Source organism: Vidua chalybeata, chromosome 5 (genome assembly GCF_026979565.1).
Source record: "Vidua chalybeata isolate OUT-0048 chromosome 5, bVidCha1 merged haplotype, whole genome shotgun sequence".
Lineage (NCBI taxonomy): Eukaryota > Metazoa > Chordata > Aves > Passeriformes > Viduidae > Vidua > Vidua chalybeata.
In genome coordinates, this window is record NC_071534.1 from 5,611,979 (window position 1) to 5,633,627 (window position 21,649).

At 42.8% G+C, this 21,649-nt stretch overlaps 1 protein-coding gene across 1 annotated transcript; it reads right to left on the bottom strand.

Moving 5' to 3' along the window:
* Nucleotides 1–7,904: 7,904 nt before the first annotated feature.
* On the bottom strand, nucleotides 7,905–21,649 carry KLHL42 (kelch like family member 42). Its single transcript, XM_053944226.1, has 3 exons — nucleotides 20,573–21,649; nucleotides 14,049–14,242; nucleotides 7,905–10,302 (listed from the first exon to the last, which is right to left on the bottom strand). Exons 1-3 carry the CDS (start codon nucleotides 21,466–21,468, stop codon nucleotides 9,851–9,853), a joined length of 1,542 nt encoding a protein of 513 aa, XP_053800201.1. The 5' UTR covers nucleotides 21,469–21,649; the 3' UTR covers nucleotides 7,905–9,850.

Consider the following 21,649-nt stretch of genomic DNA (forward strand, 5'->3'; position numbering starts at 1 on the left):
ATGAATGTGTGCACAGACTCTTTTATACACATACCCAGACCAAAAGCAGTGGAACCACGAGGTCCTTGCAGGTTCTCACCAGAGGAACAGCTGAAGGTGTCACAGACTGGCACAAAAGGTACCCTGGTGCCGTGGCCAAACAGAGCTGGTTCAAACACACACAGAAAAGGGAGTTCTCACTCCTAATTTCACTGGGCTGTGAAGTTCCACCAAGGCAGATTCATTCTGGTCTGAGCTTGCTGAGGAGCATTTCTTCATACCAAAAACCTCTGAATGCAACACAGCCCACCTGACCCAGAACAGATTAAACTGGCAACCACCTGGAACGAGTTCACTGTGAAACACTAGCAGGGTTCTAGGAAAGGCTACACATCTTTCCCTCCCCTATCCACCACCTCTTACTGCTGTAAAAGTTCACTCTCTGGTGAAAATCAGTAGGATTCAGCCTAAGACTACTGTTCTGAGTATTCCCCACTGGCTCCTTTTTCATAGAGATCACCTGCAAACCATGGAGATCTGAGATGGCAAAGCCTGGGAAGTAGTTTTTCTGAGATCCCCAAAAAAGTACTATGCAATATTCTCTCAGGTCTTTGTAGGAAACGATCAATTAAATAATTTTCACAGTTGTTGGCCCTTGTGGGATTCCATCAACGTCACAACACGACATCAAAACTGGTATTTGTTCTGCAGATTTGAGACACAAATTGATAGATCATTACTTCCAACAGAAAGGTAGTTTTAGTGAACGAGGCAAAAGGTGCAGTAAAGAACTTTGGGTCCTAAATATTCCTTAACAGCTACTGCTGTCAGAGAACAAGGGACAGAGAGATGTGCATGGCTGCTCCCTCTTCCCAAAATCATCTACAACATGCAAGGGATGTCCCAGTCATGGGAAACACAGGAGATGGGAGAGGAAATGAAAGAGTGCAAAATGAGAAAATGTCTCTCAGCATTGGATAAAAGAAACTCTGGCTTAAAGGAAGTATAAAAATGGGCAGATGGTGGACAGACATCTGCACAAAAGTGGTGTGCATCCAAACCCAGGTTATCACTTCGTTGTACAGATATAGAGCCTTTATTTCCAAGTACTTTTGTTTCTCTGTCTCTCTTCCTTTGAACATGCACTGCCTCTGTAGCTACACTTCATGCTTCCATAAACCCCACTGCATGGTTCTCCTGCGTCACACGATTCCTGTTTGCTGATCACTGCTCAACAGCTTTCAATGGACAGGACAAATAAAATATATTTGCAATTTCTTATCTGGAATAAGAAAGCATTGCACAAAAACTGTGGAGAGTTGAACTGGAAGATCTGCACTTCCACACTGGGAGTGAGGCACTCTTTCTGTCCAGATAACATGGCTCAAGGGAAACCAACCCAATTTAATTTGTTCCACTGAACAAACAGTGCTTTGAAAGCTGCAAAGCCTTCAAAAGAAGAAGATACAGAAAGCTGCTTAGTAAAATTTACAGAAACAGCTCAGGGTGGGTGACTGACTAGACCTTCTAGATGGCTAATTAGAAACACTTCAGAAGGCACTTAAGCACTGAACTTTTGAATTAGAGTCTGTTCTAGAGAGCCTGAAATTCAATGTCCCCATATTTAAGTTATTACAGAGCATGTTAAAAAATCTTTGCCCCTTTTTCCTGTTTTGCTATTGCTGTATTTGCATGTGGACACTAAAATTACAGGTTAGTCTGCACCTCAATTCATTTTTTCATTGCACCACAACATTTTCCTGACCACTGCCTTCATTCACTTTTAAAAGCACAAGTGCATTTGTATCCTGACAAAAAGACTGGCAGACTTTAGCATGAATATATATGATCCATGCTTGCTACAGGGGGTGGAATTCAAATCCCAAATTTTCTGCCTCTCAAGAAAATCTTGAACTTCTGTGAAGACCTCCCACAGAAACCAGGAAAGAATTAATGGGCTGCTGAGTTCCTAATATGTCCCACCCTGTGGCACCTGAAGGAAGTAGGTGTTAGACTGGCAGGGAACAGCTTGACAGGTTGAATTTCCAGCTATTTATGGCAACTGACTGAGGGGCCTGGAGCCAAGGACAGCTACTCCCAAGTAAAGTCTGCCTTTGGCAAAGAAAGCCTGGCAGAAAAGCAGTGATTTTTCTTGCTGCCAGTGACTTGGGGGTCTCTGATACCAAGTGGGATGGAAGTATTTGCTGTTGTTTCTTTCCTTTCTGGCTTTTATTGATCACTGGAGGGGTGAGGAGGCTGCTGAGTGCTGGGCCCAGAAGGGGTGAACGGGTTTATGTTCCTGTGTGTTTACTTTGGACTTCAGGGGCCATGGAGAGAGTGGAACTTTTTATGCAATGCAGCTGGCAGAAGAAAATCTCTCTGATTTGAGAGTGTTGGAGGGTGGATGGATCAACAAAAATTCAGAAGGAAACAATTTCAGAGTTACTATTAAATTATGCTGCTCGGGAAGGGAATGTTCTCTGGGCATTATTAATCAGGCCACACTGATTAATTCTCACTCCTCAGAGGGGCAGGCAGCCTTCACAACCAGTCTTGAACAGCTGGCTCAGCCCACCGGGACCAACCTCCCAGTGAAACCACCCTGCCAGAAGAGCCCTGCCCAGTTCCCCTCAGACAGGTACAGTCATTCCAGGCTGATGGACAGACAGACACTTCTGTTTCACCAGCTGGTTTACAAATACTCAGAGAACTCAGCAGCAACAATGTTCATTTCAATACTCCAGTAGATTTAAAAATAAAGCAAGGGAATTAACATAGAGGAAAAGCAAGCTTGAACACGCAGATTTTGGTGCATTGTACAGATGTTTGATGTGTAGACATCTTGGGGTAAATATTTTATTTTCTGAAAGACAGACAATTTAATTATCCCACATAAAGCCTCACAACTGGTTTTTTTTTTGCTTTGCTTGGTTTGTTTGGGTTTTTTGATTTCTTTTGTTTTTGGGGTGTTATGGTTTTGGTTTTTTTTTTTTTTTTTTTTTTTTTGGCTTCAGCAAGTAACAAAAACTAGTTACCCATAAAAACTGAAGAAAGAAGGGACTATGTTTACTGGGAAATCTGCCAATGCACAGGAGATTTAGGTTTAAGTCTATCCTCTTCCTTAAGATTTCAAATTCCCATGTGGGACCCACCCTTATCTTTCCTATAGGGGGAAACCACCTTGAGATGTATTGTTCTCAAAAAGTTCCTGGAGCTGTTTTACCTTGCATGGAATATCAGCTAAAGTTCTAATCCTTGTACAAATAAATCTTCTGTACTTATATATATTCACAGCAACACAGGGATGATGCCTGTCAGTCCCACATGACCATACTCAGGTCATTTTGTTGGCTATGGCATTACCACAGCCTGTGGGAGAAGGATCTAATGCCTGGATACAAGATTTTTTTTTTTTTGAGATGCTATTGTGCAAGAAAACAAATAAAAAACTCACAGCACCAGGGTATAAAGTCAAACACTTCCACCTCACCTCACACACCACATTTCTTGGTACAAGGAAACACAGATGTGCTTTGCTGGTCAGAATCAGAAGTATGAGAGCAATGTTTTCTCAGCAACTCCCCACCAGCATAATTGTAGAGATGTTCACCTTCTCCTCAGATATTCCTAGGAAAACATCATTCTCCTGATTTTTCAGAGCCAGTATATTTGATAAACTTGTGTTAACACAATGGACATCTTCACAGTGACATTCAAAAACCACAGATGGGGCATATCAGAGATCACACTGTACCAAGGCTCTCCAAGCCTTTGCCTCTTTCATCAGCCAGTTGTACAGTCAACATCCCTTTGGATTCTTTCAGAATTATCTAATTCACTCAATCATGTGCCTAATTCCAAGCTGGTTCATTTTATTAACATCAAAAGGCTTTGGATCAGGCTCTACTAAAAAAAAAAAAGTAGTTTTTCTACAAGGCTATTGTGCATTTTTTACCAGGTACACAATAGTGCTTCTGTGACTCCTCTCCCTGCCTCACCTCTCATCACACACATGTTAGCAGATAAGATGACATTAAAGAGCCATCAGTGACCTCCAGGAAAGGTTTCTTGGCCTGCCAAGCAGCAGTTCTGATAAGGGATCACCTGCACAAGCAGCACATTCCTACCTCACTACCAACATTCTCTTCCAAGTACAGATGTCTTGCCACAAATTACTGTGACTGAAAGGGTTTGGGTTGCAGCGGGAGAGATGAGAAGAGGGGAAAGGGAGTTGTTATTTTAAAACCATTTCTACCTGAATCTGCAACTGCAAATTGCTTATGCCTGGAGGTTAGAGAGTGGATGTCCCTAAGCATCTCTTTCCTAGCTTAATCTCCACCCCCACCACCCAAAATCATGTATTTATGGGCCTCACTGTAGTTGTCATCAATCAATAATTTACAGCTTCAAAATATACTTTCTCAAATGACACAGCTCTGGTCTTCATAATAAATCAAGGCTCTACCTGTGGGCAAAAACTTCCCTTACATCCAAATAAAAAGGCATTCAGTGGGATAGCAGACAATTATAATGACCCCAGTAGAAAAAGTAAATTGTAATAAGAATATCCAAAGATGAACACAGAGCCCTTGTAACATCACCTCCAAAACCACTGCTCAATTGAAAGGGTTTTCACTTCACTGAATGGTGTAAAACTTAAAATTAGTAAATTAACACAATTAAATTAGTTAACTGCAAATTAGACTAAGCTTCAGAGGAAATGAAGTAATGACACTTTTTACATTTCAGACCTTGCACAGCTGAAGTCGTGTCCTTGAAGAGCTACAGATATTTCCCTGCCCTTAGTTGAAATCCCTGATATTTTCAATACTAAGTACAGAAAAGTGCTCAAAATTCTACAAAACCCTTTTTTCAAAGCATGACTAATAAAAGTAAACCAGAAAAGTTTATGAAGTAATTTTGAAGATGCTGAAAATTATTTATAAAAGGTGCTCTTATCACAAGACAAACCCTTTAATACACCTGGAAAATATCAGAGAGTGGAAAATCACCTGAGTGAATAATCATAAATTTCAACTGAAAAACTGAGTGAGGGAAGGATGATTCAAAGTTTGTTTTCACTGCTCAAACTTAAGTAATGGTCTAAGTACCAACAAACAGGAAACATCTTTGCTAAGGTGCTGAATGTCTTTCTCTCCTCCTGAAGCATATATAGGTTGAAGATGTTCAGCACATGATGTAACTGGGCACTCTAAAACTGGACCCTGTATAATCAGCCTTCCTCTAGAAAAGTACAGGAATTGCAATGATTCCCAGTTTACTCTTCTAATTGCAAAAAAGAAACTAAATCTTACTTTAGACAATACTGATATTCACAGGACATAACAGCATGTGTTTACTGGTAATGTCACTGCTTTTAGAAAATAATCCATATAGCATGTATAATTGGGAGAGTGATTTTAAATCTGTGAATGCATGATCCCTATCAGTTCACAAAATCCAGACTCCTTTTCCCAACTCCACTCTCCTTCTCAGGAAATAAAAAAAAAAAAACAACCCAGAGGTTGCACTAAACTAGGCTCAAAGCTGGTTAGATGGAAATCACAGTCTGAGAATGAAGTACAGGAGTTTAAATTTTCTGTCTGAGAGCATCAGCTCTGGTTCCTAAGCCTTACTGTGGGGCTGGGGAGCCACCCTTTGGTCACTGCTCTAAGTGCAAAATCAATATAACCGCACACTCTGACAGCTTCTGCCCTCTGAGGAGGGCTCTTGATGAACACCTATAAATTTGCTGGTCTTGCCAACAGCTGTTCCAAGGATGTCTCTGGTTTAACACCATTTACAGAGTGTATCTTACCTCATAGAGATGGCAGGGAGGAGTAACTTCTGCACGTGGGGGGCTTTGAGCATGTTATGTGCTAAATGTTGCTGTTATGCTCCATGCCCTCCGTTCTCCATCCTGTCATGGACACAGACCAATTCCACAAGCTGAGTGCCTGCAGCATCATTTCTCACCGAAATGAGGATGAAAGGAAACTGAACATTTGTGGCTTTGCAGGTTTCTCTTCCCAGAGCCCAAAATTGACTAAATTAAAAGGTTACACCTGAATTACAAACTACTTTGTGACAAACAGACACAGATGAGTGTGAAAAGGAGAGCAACACAGAGAAAAAACCAACAAACTGCTAGCATTTGATTTCACAAAAAATGGGCTGGACATTGATGTAGAAAGGCAAAATCCTCAAAGAATGTAAAACACAGATATTAAGCTCAAGAGAGGTCAGCCGACAGGGCAGAAAGGGAAACCCATGGAAAGCAGCCAGAGAGATTAAATTTAAGCCCCACACAACTCTTATTTCACATTGAAAACCACAAACCATTCCCAGAAAGGAAGAAACTTTTATGCTCCCTCTTAGCCTTGATGTGAGCAACCTTCTCAAATGCTTCTGCATTTTACGAGGAGGGACTGAGTTCCCAGAGTTTTCAGTTTACTCCTCCCTCAGGACTTTGGGGGCTGTTGTTCTTGCTTTCAACTCGGGATCATCCTCTACCATAGTCAGCTTTTGCTGGTCAGCATCAAGGGGAACCGGTCCATGAGGCAGAGAAGATAAATAGAGGAGATATAAAGCACTGGATAACCCAGACACAGCAGGAAAGCAGTGGTCTGGAGTTTGGATACAGACTTGGGAACACCAAGACCAGGAAACTCAGATGAACTACAGACTGCTGGGTGACCAAAGAAAAAAAGAAGGAAGGAAAGAAACAGGCTGGAAATAGCCATTAGTTCAAATTACAGGTAATTAGCAGAGGTTGAAGTAATTAGCAGTTGCTGAAGCAGTCTGAATAGCCAAGGAAGCAGTTACAGCACTGAAGACAAATGTACTTCGCACGCTCAGGAACTCTTTCAAACACTACATACCAGATGACCTTGGGCTCCCACAAGATGAACATTCCTAACTTTTGGAGATGCAGATGGCAGGAGCTGGAAGGATCTCTCCAAGCCCATATGGTAAGTTAGGAGCAACTTGAGGACAACAGAGGAATTCCCAGTTGATCAGACTGCAAGGACTCTGGCTACTTCTAAAATCAAGGGCCTTTTCCTCCCACCACTAGAGAAAGGAGAGCACACCGGATCACTGAACATTTCCACTGGCTAAAAAGTAGTGTTTTAATTATTCTGTTAGTGGCTCTCAGACACTTTTCCTTGCCCCAAAATAGAAAAAATGAATATGAAGTATAAAACTGAGAGAAAGAAAATAAACAGGGCATGAGACAGTCATTACAGTGTTTGGTTTCTTTCCTGAGGTATGGGGCCACTGCATACTTTTCTGTAAAGGATTTTGTTTTAAAGAAAGCATTTATTTTTACTTCAGCCTGTAGTAATGCAGTACATTTAGATTATTACACTAATTAATGCTACCACTAAATTAAACACCAGTTTTGATTTGTGACTGCAGTACTGTTAGATGTCAGTGTAGGAGGCATTTGCACCAAGGACTGACTAGAGGGTCTGACTGTATTTATGGTCAGACACATCTTTGTCTTCTTAATTAGAGCAGGTTCTCAAGGTGGTCACTTGATTGCTGGAAGTTGAAACCAAAATAAACCCAGTGTGGAAAGGCCTCTCTGAAAAAGAGTAATCACATCAAGAAGATGATGTCATAGTTTTTGGAATTATGACTGCACTAAGAAATGAATAGGTTTGAAAGGACTTGATTTGATACACCCCACTGCAAACCAAGGAGTGACAGGGTTTCTTGGTTGATTTGCTAGGAAAGAGAATGCTGCGACTTGGATGTGACTCCCTCCACCAATATTGATCACTGTATGTTGACTGTAGAGTACTGAATCAGGACCTGAAAAGAAATTTAGGAAAGCAAGTAGCATAATGTGACTGAGATAATTTATCACCAGGAAACAGCACCCTGCTTATATTTATTCTGGAACACTTCTGGAAGAAGCATCTTATGAAAGTGACTTTATTGCTTCATTGCAGAAGAGCAATTGTGTGGTCTGATACTGCTGTCAAAACACAGCAGTTGCACAATGTCTTCAAAGGAAATAAAAACACATCAACATGGACTTAGCTAACTGAAGTCATACAGAGCTGAGTGGCAGGCACCAGTTTGGGCTGAGGCATGACATTCTCCACCAGGCTGCAAAAGTTCCACCCAAAAAGGTAAATCTCAGACATCCAAAATACCTTGTGTTGTGGTTGCTTTCATCCTGGAAGTGTTCAAACACAAATGCCCTCATTCTGGAGAAGTTTCCTAGGATTTTCTGTTTGGGTTGGTACAGGTGATTGGAAGCACCAAGATTAGTGTGTGTGTGTGTGTGCAGCATGAGCAAGGCACTTTAAGACTGATAGCCCTTTAGCAAGAACGGATTTCAATCAAAACTGTGGAAAAGCAAGGCGTTACAAGGACCCTGAGGGAACCATTGCTGCCTCATCCTCTTGTACAACAGGCCCCTGTCTTCAAAAGAAGATTCAGATTCCTGAATTCTAATTAAGAAACAAAAAAAGACATCTCCACACATTAGGAATGTGTTCAAGTGCTTTAAATCTCATCTTACGTGGATAAACAGCTAGAGCAGAACCAGCATCCCTGCAATTTGTTTAGCACATGTCTAACCTGGCTCTTCTCATGGTGATCCAGAGCTTTTCCTCTCCTTGTTGTGAGGACACACTCTCCAGAGCTGGGCAGGCACCTCAAGAAGACCTTTTGCACTTGTCAGCTACAAGGAGAAACCAGGCCAATCATGGCTGCTATTCTGTCAGGCAAGAGGCAGGAACTGGGAGAAGCTCCCACAGTATCCACTGCAGAATCCCCACAAAGGAACGTTCACAGTGGCCACCTTACCGTGCCCTTTACAGAAGTACAACATTGGGTGGCAAACCTGAGGCAACCTTCCCTGGTGACACAAGAAAGAGCCAACTCACATGTCCCTGCTCTGGGGGATGTGTTCAGGGAGTCATTTACAAGGGCCAAGCCTTCCATGAGTGTCCCACAGGAGTGTTACCAATCAGGATGTGCCTGGATCACCTCTGCACGTGCTCAGGGACATCTTCACAACACGCAGATTGTTGCCAACTGCAATTTGATCTTTAAAACTCAGTTTTAAGTACCACAGAACACAACAAGGTAACTAAGACTCAAACCTTTATGACAATTAGGAAACTCCACCCTTTGAATAAAGAGCCTTTTTACCTCTATTTTAATTGTAGCAAGAAATGCTGCCAACTTCCATTAAAGGAGTGTCTACTTTCTAATCAGTAACTGTAGCCTCTAGGTAATTCCTACCAGTCCCTGGCAAAGCACTGCACTACAAAGAATTCAGAAAAAGTTCTTGATGATGGGACCCCAATTGCTGGCACCTTTGAGAATGTCACTTGCTGGCATGGAAGAGATAAAAATGGGATAGTATAAACAATTTGAAACAGTGTGCATTTGACAGAACATTGCTTGAGTAAAAACTGTGTTTTGAAAGAAATAAATCCTGTTGTGATTTTGATTATACTAATTATTTACTTTATTGAATTGTTTCCACTTTTAAAATGTGTATGTTTTGTTCTACACTGTCTACTAAGACAAAGAATAAAACCAGACTGCTCAGTTTTGCCTTTGGAACTCCTGTATCAGTTGCCAACACAATAATTTTACGTTTAAATTGCAAACAATACATGGTGAAATTTTAATCCAAACTAGTAAAATTTTGAAATCGACATCTTAAAAGTGTTTCTGGAAGCATTTATCTTCATACTGAATTCTGAAACCTTTTTAGAGAACAGAATCAGTATTTTATGCCTGCATTATGCAACCACATTATGTTGTGAATATGGAATTATTCCAAGGGAGCAATATTTCATCAAAGAACCATTAATGAACTGAAAAGAAAACTCTCGCGCTGTTACACTTCTCGCCCATCAGGCAAATACATAGAACAGATCAGAATGTTTTGTCCAAAGGCTGGGAAGCGCCCCAGTGACTCCCAAGTGTCCATGAAGATGTTATACTTCAGAAAGAGACGCTGCTCCAAGCTGGAAGACAGAATAATATTCCTACTCAAGATATAGACTCCATCGTTGTGGAGAGTGCAAGTCAAGTTAAGGCCGGATTTGGATGAGTTCTCATTGAGGTAGAGCCACTCTTTGGTGGCAATGTTGTAGGACTGCACCGTCAGCACGTCCTCGCTGGGGCTGGATCTCTGGCTTGGTCCAAAGTCTAGGATGCAGCCCCCCACCAGGTAGATGGTCTCCTCCACAGACAGCATCTGCTGCTTGCGGACGTGCACGTCGCACAGCTCCAAGTTGGTCCAGGAATCAGAAGTGGGACAGTACTGCAGGATGCTCATGTTCCTGCCTGAAACAGAGAGGAGACATTCACAAATAAATAATTCTGTCAGAAGACACTCGTGGGGGAGCATTTTTCTTTCCTACAAAGCATCCCAGCCTTTCCTGCAGATTGCTCACACACACTTGCAGGGCAAGCCAGGGGAGAAATGGTGATCACTGCCTACTGCAGCTCTTTGCCCTTGACAAGAAACTTTGAATGTTCTATTCCTTGGCACAGGGAAAAAAAAAAACAATGCTACTTCTGGCACATCACATGATGTAAATTGTCTGGGCCTGCAGATTTTAGCAGAATCTAATCCCTACCTTTCAGCTGATGCTTTTAATTTTGTCTCTGATTGATACATAAGTATTTTTTTACAAAGAGGGAAATGGAACAATATTCTCATCTCCAGAAGTGGTCACAGATGAATCAAACTATCACGAAAAGAGTACACTTCACTGATGGCTGCCAAGTGATGATTTATCATCCAAGCTTAACTCTGATACTTTGCATTCCATTCCATAAATCAAAGTTTTATGGAATAAAGTTTATAAAACTAGTTACATTTCAGCAAGTGGTCTGGGTGACCCAAGGGCACCTTATAAAGAGAGAAACACACATTGTCAAAATCACCTAAAAACCAGGAAATCTGTGCTCTGCCATCAGGCAGAGGCTCAGAAAGAAGCTGAAATCATCTCTGTAATTCACAACTCAGTGTGTGCATATGTTTGCAATAGTGTTATTCCACAAAACTGTTACAATGCCATCCTGATTTATGGTGCAGTGAAGACCCTGGAGGTGCCCAAGGCTTCACTAAATTATCATAAAATGCACACAACTCAGTAAATTCAGTTCCAGTCTCTGGAGACCTGAGCTCAAATCCAACCTCAAGTGACAAGCAGGAACAGGTTTGCAGACTCTAGACAGGTCTTTTATTAAACCTGCTCCACGGTACCAGTCTGTCCTGCATGATGACTTCCAGATGAGCTCACAGGGGGAAGAGCAAACGGGGACATACCTGACAAGTTCTGTAAGGGCACAGGTATAACTAGCCAGAAATATAATTGGATTGTCGTGAATGAAGTGCATCAGTGGCATGATCAGGGAGGTGCTGCTCCATCCAGCATTTGCACCCTGATTATTTTCATGGCAGTGCTCTGTGAAACTACAGTTCTACATATAGATGACCTTTGTCTACAAACAACCTATCATTCTCTGACTCATTAAGGGGAGGAGAAGTCACAATTAAGTTTCTATGACTATCTATAGCAGTAAACTTCCCCTGGAAAATGTGTTATTTGAGAGGAGGTGTATGAAATAGAAGTCAATTGCAACGTGGCCCTCACATGCTCAGTCCACAGCCTGAGTCTTTTATATCCACTGAAACAACAAAAAAAACCCAAAACAAAACCCACAAAAATATGAACACTACAGTGTGTGACATGGAATTTCTATTAGGATCTAGGTTCAGAAGTGAGAGCTGCAAACTCAAGAGAAGGACTTTATTCAAAAAGCGTCACTATAATTTACAGTGGGAAATTCCAGATCCTGCCATCTTTTGGAAAGTGCAGTCTCAGGAGAAAGCTCTACACAAATTTTAAAAATAGCCCACAAAATCTACCAAAACTGAGGTATATACAGAAATCCCAAAAATTACTAAAAATAACATAATACAAAAAACATTATTTGCTGCATGTGTTTTATGTAGTAAAGGTAGAAAACCACCATATAAACCTTAGTGTTTCTCATATCTTTAGGTCTTAACACTTTCTGACATCAGCATAGTTCAGAAGGAAAATCCCCAGTGTAACTGTGGCAATTCTTGTGTCTAAGTCTGCTACTGAGATGTTACAGAAAAACTGATTCTAGACCCTTGTTCAGGAAATTATTTATAGCAAGCACGGGTGTTTGTTGTCCTGAGTGATCCTGGATTTATACAGAAGCCTAAACGTGCTAGTTATCCACTACTCAAAACTTTCTATTTTGCTGCTTGAATTCCATTGAAAAAAGCTTTTAGGAAAAGACTTGGGAAATGACAGAGGTTTGGAGGGCAGCAGCAATCCCCTGGAGTGTGGAGGAAGCCAGAGGAAACTCACAACTCTCCTTCAGCTGAACCTGAACCTAAAGGCAGCAAGTACCAAGTCAGGAGCCTGACACAGGGCAGCAATCCTGACTGCACATGCCTTGTTCAGGAGTTTTAAAGGAATGGGATCTGCATCAGCAATGTGCTGATCTTCCTCTTCATGACAGCAGGACTAGGCAGCCTGATGAAAGCACAACACAAGTATCAGAAAAGGAACTTGCAGAGTGCAAAGGGTGTAGGAGAAAAGCCTGTCCTCCCATAATTGTGTAGCACTCTTAACCAAATCAGGTTTGGTTTTTCACCTCACCTCTTCTTTCTCTCTCTCTAGATAAAAATGCCAAACCCCTAACCCTGGTCTCTAGAAACAAGACTTCCCATTAATCTATTTCAACCCCTTCTCCTCATTCTCTTGTCTCACAGGATGTTTCCCTTTGGAGCTGACTTCTCAGCACAACAAGTGTTTCATGCCAGACATCTCAGACTCCCAGTGCTGGACATGAGGGAGCACAGTGGCCCCTGCAGATCCTGCAGTGGGGGTGACCAGAGGACTGGGACTGTAGCACACACAGCACAGCACAGAACAGCTCTCCATATAGACACAGGCACATTTTCCTCACAGAAGCCACCAGGCTCTGGGTCAGAATGGTCTGGACAAAATGTGTTTGAGGATTTTCATTACGAGAAGGACCTTAAGGGGTGGCAGTGTGTCTTTTATAAACTTTAAAATGATTCAGAGCTCAAATCTGCTCACACACTAGAAGCTTGTTCTAACATCAGTTTAGTTTTGCTTGCAGTACTGTCTGTAAAAGCTGATCTGTCTTCTAATTTCATTCTCTGCTTGGAAAGAAAGCCTTAAAACTGCTGTGGTCAACTGAAGTGGGCAAAGGCCAAATTCAAACTTACGAAATCCTGGCAAATACTGAACATTTGACATGTTTAAAAAACTTACTTCCAAAACTCTGAGAAAATGTCTTCCTCCCAAAAAATGGCACTATGTACTTAAGGAATAAACAAATGGAAGCTTTTTTAACTGAACTTGTTTGCCCACTGCATAAAATAAAAGTAATTGTCAGAAGAGAATGACACTTCAAATTCTCCCCTCTGTACAGTGTCCTCAGAAAATCTGGTATAGAAATTAAATAAGCTGAAAGTGTTGGTTCTTGCTTCAGCTTTTGATTGTTCTGTTAAGGTATAACTTGAATTTGCCTGTGAAACACTGAAATACTGTAGTGAAAAGATGATGACACCTATTAGCACATGAGAAATACTAAGGCAGGCAGATATTTTCTATTAATTTTTCCTTCTGACAGTCTAAACCAGGTATTTAAAAAGTAAACAAAGTATATCTGTTGAGACCTCTCTGTACTGCGTGATCAAAATCTAAGAAAAGGAGCAGTGGCTAAGCTGGGTGCTGAAGTACCCATCAGCTTGTTCTCTGCAAGTAACAGAGCCCCAGGTCCACACAGGCTCTGGAAAAAAAAATAAATACCTGATTCTTTTCTGATAGAGCTATTGTTTTGTTTTATTTCATGAATAATTTTCTACCAGCAATTTATTTCTTTGTGTTTTAATTAGCATTACGCAGCCTTCTACATGAGTTCAAAAGCTTTCCTGAAAAACAGGAGAAAATTATTTGGGCCTTGGAAACAATCAGGTAAAAAGCAACAAGAAGTAACAGCAAATTTGTTACCTCGTGCAGTGTATCCTCCAATAACATAGATCTTGCCCTTGCATTCACAAGCTGAGAATTCTGCAAGAGGGTGTGGCATGGATGCCACAAAATTCCACCAGTCATACTCCGGACTGTAGCACTCCACGTTGGAAAGGGACTGGCCACCGATGGCATACAGCTTTCCACTGACAGCCAGGAGCTTGAAGTTGGACCTGAAAGAACAGATTGCAGCACTGAAATGAGGTGCATCCATGTACAGAAATACAGAGGAAAGTAAAATTCTTCCTACCCAGGCTCTGACACACTCATCACCACTCACAGCTTGCACCACCGCTTGAGGTATCTGCAGCATCTGAACTCTTCTGTGCCAGGCCAAAATGCTGTAACTACACTGCAATTACTCAGGACAATAACCAGTGACAGTTTGAATGGTGTTGATGATGCTGCTGAGATTGAGCAATATTTTATTTTGTATTTCAGTCTGTGCCAGTTCAGCTCTAGATGTTCAGTTAACCAATGTGCTCAGCAGACAGGTCATTTTTATCAGGCTTTTAAAAATGTGCCTTTGGTAGAGAAAAGTGCATTACATGGACACACAGAGAAAGATATAACTTCAGTTAAAATTGCAGAAATTTCAAACAAGGCTTTGATGGATGCCTCTGAATGCATACTTGTTTTAGGTTGTATTATGGAATCTATTTAATAACCCTTATAAAAAAGCAATTTAAAGTGGAACACATTGAATCCCGTTCAGCAAAAGAAAGAAGAGAGAATCCTCTGTAGCCTATTCATCATTAAACTACTAAATACATCCTCTGAAGCAAGATCTATCTGTAAATTATGTTCTATCCATAGCTGAACAAAAATGACATTGCACCCCATAAGCAATGCCCTCCAAACTGGTCATTTATTTCTTATTCTGTTCCACTATGCTCTCAAAATTCACACATGGCAAAGGGCAACTTCCTGATTCTGAAACACGAGAAGGCTCCTATCTCACACCCTGAAGGTAACACAGACAGCAACAAATGGTCCATGGGTATGAGAGGTGCAGATCTGGAGGAAGAACTTGGAGGATGTGAAGACAGAACTCTTGTATGCTGGTCTTCCTCCCAGCTAGAGAAGCTGGTCTAACAAAGGATGAGCTTCTCCTCTCCCCAGGAACAGTCTCACTGTCTAGAAAGGTTGTTCCTTCTCTTCTGCTGAGCCAATTGAGATTTCACCACTACTATCCCAATTAACTGGATGTGTGGCAGTCCCTGGAGTGCACCAGCTCAGCACAAAGCCAAACGGGGAACTGTGTTATGTCTGTAAAACTGAAATGATGTTTCAGACCTGCACTGGCCTGCTGGGAAGCAAAGGGAGTACCACCCTGCAGGAATCCAACATTCAAAACTTACTGCTAAGTACTTTTGCAGGGTTTTGTCTGGACAAAATGAACCTTGCCTAGCTGTAGACTGCCCTGTAACTCCTTTATTATTTGGAAAAAAGATTTGTTTCCAGATGGAATCGCTTTGTTCTTGTAAGCCTGATACAGCTTTGGAAACTAAAATGCTCCTCTGAAGGAATTAATTGCTTTTTATTTTTTTTCCCCCTGACATCTATGATTAGGTCAGTCTGTTCATATTCCCTCAACAGCAATTATGCTTTCCATTTCAGAAAATCCAGAATAACATAGCAATCAAAAGCAGGTATGAAATGAGGATAACTACTTGCAAAACATTATGATTTTGAAAGCAATATACCTGCTGTAAAAGTTAAGACAGAGAAAAAACTTCCACAAATTAACAAAGGGGCAAAAGCACTGGGAAAATTATCTATTGAAACACAAACAGCACAACTTTCAGCTTTAAATATTCTAAAAGGAGGCCACAAACCTTTGTATCAGTCATTTAACCACTTCCAAACACTTGCTAAAATAGATGACATTCAGTGGAGGTATGTCAGATTTATGGAATTCATTAACAATAAGGTTAATTTTACTCAAAAGTAGCTGCAAGTATCCATCAGCACACTTTATATGAAAGTTTGTACAATGGCTCAATATGTTACAAAAAACTTCTGCCATTCACCTTTCCATGCCAGTAACAGCAGCTGTCTTTATGGAGAGGGCACGTTAGGAAATATTTAGTGCATTTTTAGTCTCTTTTAATGTGTTGGAGCAGCTGGAAACAAGGAAAGCAAACACTGAGCAGGCAGTCAGCTCTCCACAACCAACAACTGTTCCATGAACTACAGCCTGGAAACAGCGGGGCCACCACGACGGAACTCCGCTTGCACCTGCAACTTGTCTAAACCTGAGGGATCACGACGTACTTTCCAAAAACCTGGCCTAGAGGGTCCCTTCTTGCTGGGACAAGCCGAGGTACGAGCTGTCTCCTGCTGACCCCACTGACTCTGAACAGGAGCCCAGGAACAGCAGCGAGTGGGAGCTGTGGGGTTTTACCATCGCTCAAAATCCGTTCTTCACTCAACAAAGTGCAAAGCGCTGTGTGCACAAAGGAAGGAAAATATATCACACAAATGCAAAGGAGCTGGAGCAGAGAGGCTTTCGGCATGCAAGACAACATTCCACAGCTTCCCAAACCCCCCCGTGGCTCTGCATAGTGTTAGGTGTATCTGCAGGAGGCTGTGGCTGTGAAGAACCAGCACACACAGTTTTTGTTCACTTACAATCTCATTTCGTGTACAACAAAGAGCCCAGATACTGGGGAGGACTTTCTGATCAGAGGGGTGGCTAAACAAGGGAACAAGAGACGTGGGAGGAAGATTCCAGTGTTGGTTGGAATCTACACTGCTGGAAGATTTCAAGAACAAGTTAAATATGTATTGATTTGCAAGGTAGCCTAGGTCCTGCTGCAAAACATGAGCCTTGGAGTAACCAACATTGTTTCTTCCTCCCAAATGATGAATTTTACCTTAAAATTTATCAAAAATCAGATGACCTCTTGATTCTAGAGTTAAAGCACTTACAACAGAGACAAGGGATCATGAAAACACAGTTACGGAGCAATTCCAAAGCATTTTACGTATTTTCAATGAGTTCCTTTTTTCCCCTTTTTTAAAATTTCTTATGTGAATTTGCAGAGTACACTGCATCAAACATTTAGCTTTAAAAGTGTGTGATACATTTGTGGTAAGTAAGGCATGGATAAGTCTAAGTTAAAAAAAAATTTGAAGTCTATTTTCTTCCAGCACAGAAGAATTTTGAGTGAATTTAAAAAAAAAAAAAAAACAGTAAAAAATGAGGAAGGAGAATGTCTTCTGAACAAGCAGCATTCCCCAGAAGCATCATCTCCTACATTCCTGTAAGAGTCCTCAGAGTGGCAGCAGTTCAGGCACAGATTGCTCACAAAAATCATGTTCCAAGTGCGTAACTTTAGCCTGGGGCTTACAGAGGTCTTCCAGACCTGTAAGATTTACCTGCCATGAGGAGGACGGTTCTGAAGGAAAATAGAAGTGGAATATACAGCTATAACTGGCACATGCAGTAGAAATCCTATGAGTACATTATTTTTAAATAGCAAATTTCATCAGACAGTGTTCACTTAAAAAAAAAAAAGAAAATGCTTGGAAAGGTATTCAAGGACATTACTGCAACAGTCCCCTATTCACTTTGTTACCTTCTTGACTCCGAAGACCACAAGTGACCTTGGGCAACACTAACATGGAGCTGCTTCTATTAAAAAGGTCGTTCTCTCGAGAATTCCAAGTACAGAAGCACTTCTAGAATTAAAAGGTCTAGAAAACCTGATCTATTGCGGACTATTTGTGATCAGCACTGGATTTAGCACTCAGACGATGAGAAATTCCATGCTCAGTCACAGGCTTCCTTGATGAGCCTGAGCACATTATTTTAGCTCCCTTGGGTATGCATAAATTGGGAATAACACTCTCTGAAGCTCCTGGGGGCATCACAAGAACATTGTACAGGACTTGCCTATTGTGAAAAAGTTTGAAACTAAAGTAATAAGACCTGTACATCTAAAAGGAAAGCCAACAATTAAGACCCAAACCAGAATAGCTGCTAAACATTCCAGTGGCTTTTCTCTTCTACTTAGAAGTAAGTTAGGAGTGTTTCACCTAAGCGTGAGAAGATTACAACAAAAGAAACAATTAATGATAAAAATACCATAGAGCTTGAAAGGTTTGTTTAGGGCAGAAAGCTCTTATATGAAGAGTAGAGCAGCAAAATTATATCCATAACTCCTCAGCCTTCCTTCGAGGCCAACACATGCAGTCACTCACGCAGGACAAATCCAGATCCTCTGCTGTCTGAAGTCAAACCAACTTCAATGGAAACTAGAGCCCTCCCTGAAGGTATGTCAAATTTCATCCATGGGATGCAATTAGATCACCTGACAAAAATTCATTTTCCAGACAGTCACATGGCTCTAATTCCTAAGCAGAAGGCTGGGCAACCACCCTGCTTATTTTACTACAGCATAACAAACTAAAAATACAATGCCAAGAGAACTGCAGGTCTAATTGCAGCACAGATGTGTGGCACACAGGCATCAGCACTGGTCATGCAGCATGCAAACCCCTCATGTTAAAAATGGTGCTGCTCCTGGCTCCTAGGGCACAGGCCATCCCTCCCTGCCACAAAGCACCAAGCAGGTCATCATGGAGCTGACTGTGTTATGTCAGATAGAAAAAGTAATAATTAAGTGCATTTTACTGTGAAGCTGGTAAAATCAGAAATGTGTTTTGTGAAGGGGTCAGCTGAGTTTCCATGAAAAAAAGTTCTCTCAGTTACTCAGGGAACAACATCCTCACTGCTACTTTGCAGGTGTAATTCTGGGTACTTTTTGGCCTGCAATAACTACCATGGAATTTAAGACTAAAGATTATTCTAAAAATATCCATTTGCCTGCTGCCTTTCTGCAGTAAATGGCCAGTGTGAAATTCTAGTCTAAAGAACACCTTGCTGTCACCTGTGATGGGTTTGAAGATGTGGCAATGCCACTGAAAACAGTAATAGGAGAAAATATCCATGTGTTTATTTCAAGTATAATGATTATACATCCTAGCAAAAACAAAAAAAGGGGCAAGTGTGGAGGAAAAAAAGGCTGATCTAGAGTTTGAATACACAAACTGTAAGGTGCAAAAAGGGCCTTGAAAAGGTATTTTTTAAAACCCACGTTGCTGAGTCAACACACATTGTAACAGCTCTCTTGCTATAGACATTACAGAAGCAGAACCTCATGACTTGATCAATGTGGCACTTCTGGGATGAAGTTAATTTCCATAGGAAACACTGTGTGGGCTGACCCCATCCTGCTTTTCTAGTGAGGCCAAGTGCTCCCAACCCCATTCACACAAGTCCTGCTGTTGAATGAAGCTATCTAAAGCATCTCTGTTCCCCAGGCACCTCAGGGAATTCTGCTACAGGCTCAGCCTCTAAGAAAGGTTTGTAAGAAAAGGTGTTTGTAGTGCTTAAAAGCCAAACATTCATTTTACAGATGAAACTTTTCCCAGAGTCGTTCCAAGCAGTCAGAAACACTGAGAAAAAAGGTTTCTGATCAGTTGTGATGACTGATTAAGGAGGTGATTATTTTAGTAGAATTCTCACAATACAAGAAGCATGGGGGGGAAAAAGGTAAAATGGGAAAGACTTAGTTTTAGGTCTACTCCCTCTTTTGAGGGGGTTTAGGTGGCAAAAGCTAAATAGAGCCTGGAATAGAAACTGCAGTTTAACTACCCGGATACAAAGCATTTATGCCAATGGCTTGGGTCTCCGTGCATGCTCTTTCAATTCACTCGACAGAGAAGAGGATTTCCATTCTACAGTGACTTTTGGCCTCCTTACTTTTTCAGAGAGAAAAGATAAAATTTAAAATACTTTTACTAAAATGGAAACAAAGAGGAAGTTCATGTTGGAAACAAAGCCAGTTTGTTTCAGTGAAATGAAAGCCTTTGTTTTTGTAACTCCAAAGTGTGGTTAAGGTAGAGGAGCCACAACCTTGGCCAGGGAGAAGGCCTCTATTCTTGGGCCCTCCTCAAGGCTAGGTCTCTATTACTCTTTCAAGTATAAATTATACAAGTGTTTCTGAATGCAAACTAAAACGTCCATGTGTAATAAACGGTTCAAAAGGATAAAGGTAAAAAAGAAAAACTGTCAAAATGATGAATTATTCCCAGATGCAAACATGCCCATCAAGTGAGAAATTTCTCACCAAACGTCTTCCTGACGTTTTTCTTGGTATTTCACAGAAGCACAGGCCTACAAAACATTCAGACTTTTTGGAAGTAGAAACAATTGGACAACTGCTGCAACTAAATTGTTTCGGCCATCTCCAGCTCTGGTATAGCCTGTACATCCCCAGTAAGAGCAGGAAAACTTGTCACGTACTTAACTAGAGTTACAATACACCAAATAGAAAGCGGGAAAGGAGTTTTCTCATTGGGTTTGTTCGGCGGTTCAGAGCACAGACAGGTCTGCATCGCGTCCCTACGGCTGAGCCAGTGCCATGTGACTCAACGAGATCTACCTCAACAACAGGCAGGGACACACGCGTACCCCAGGGAGCAGAGGTTACCTCTTCTGGTTCATCGAGGCCAGCTGGCTCCACTCGTTCAGGCACGGGTTATAGCAGTGCGTGGCCGAGATCTCCTGGCTGGTGATGCGGTAGCCGCCGACGATGAACAGGTAATTGTCCAGCGTGGCCGAGCCGTAGCCACGGACGCTCACCAGGTCGGCGGGCACGTTGTTGGCCAGCGGCAGCCACCGCTGCGCCTCCTCGTCGTACCTGAGCATGGCCCAGGGCGCGTCCCCGGCGGGGTGGCAGCCGGCGGGCAGCCCCGGCGGACAGGCGCCCATGAAGTCCCCGAGCAGCACGAGGGTGGCCGTGCCCCTCATGCGCCGCTCCCGCAGCTGCTGCTGCAGCGCCGGGGGCAGCAGGAGGTGCGGGCGGGCGTCGGGCCTGCGCAGCACCTGGTGGTAGTGGGCGGTCATGAAGTCCAGGCAGGCGTCGTGCAGGTCCTGCAGGCCGTACACCTGCGCCAGGCGGTGCAGCTCGAAGCAGTTGCCCAGCCGCACCTGCGACAGCAGCAGCCGCAGCAGGGGCGTGACCTGCAGGTAGGACGCGGCCTCCACCAGCTCCTCCAGCAGCGGCGGCTCCTCCTCGCCGCCCTCCTCCTGCTCCAGCCTGGCCAGGCAGGACGTGTTGATGAAGTCCAGCACCAGCTCCAGCCCCAGGGCGCTCAGCCCCCCGCGCAGCAGCTGCTCCTCCTGGCCCTGCCCTGCCTCCCGCATTCCCGAGCGGTAGAGCGCTCGGAAATAATCGCTCTGCTCGATCAGCTTCCTCTTGCACACCGGGTAGCACTTGTCCCCCAGTCGGATCTGCACCACCTCCTCCCCGGCACCGGCCCCATCCCCTGCTTCCCCTTCCCGCTCCTCTTCCTCCTCCTGCCGCCGCCGCTCCGTCAGGGACATCGCTCACTGCGGGCCTGGCCGCGCCGAAGCCCGGCCGAAGCCGCCACGCCGGCTCCTCCTCCGCCGGCCGGGATGGGCCGGGCCGGGCCGGGATGGGATGGGCGGAGCGGCCCCGGGATGCCGGGAGGCGCTGCCGCCGCTCCGGCCCTGCAAGGAGTGACAAGGGGAAGTGAAAGAAAGA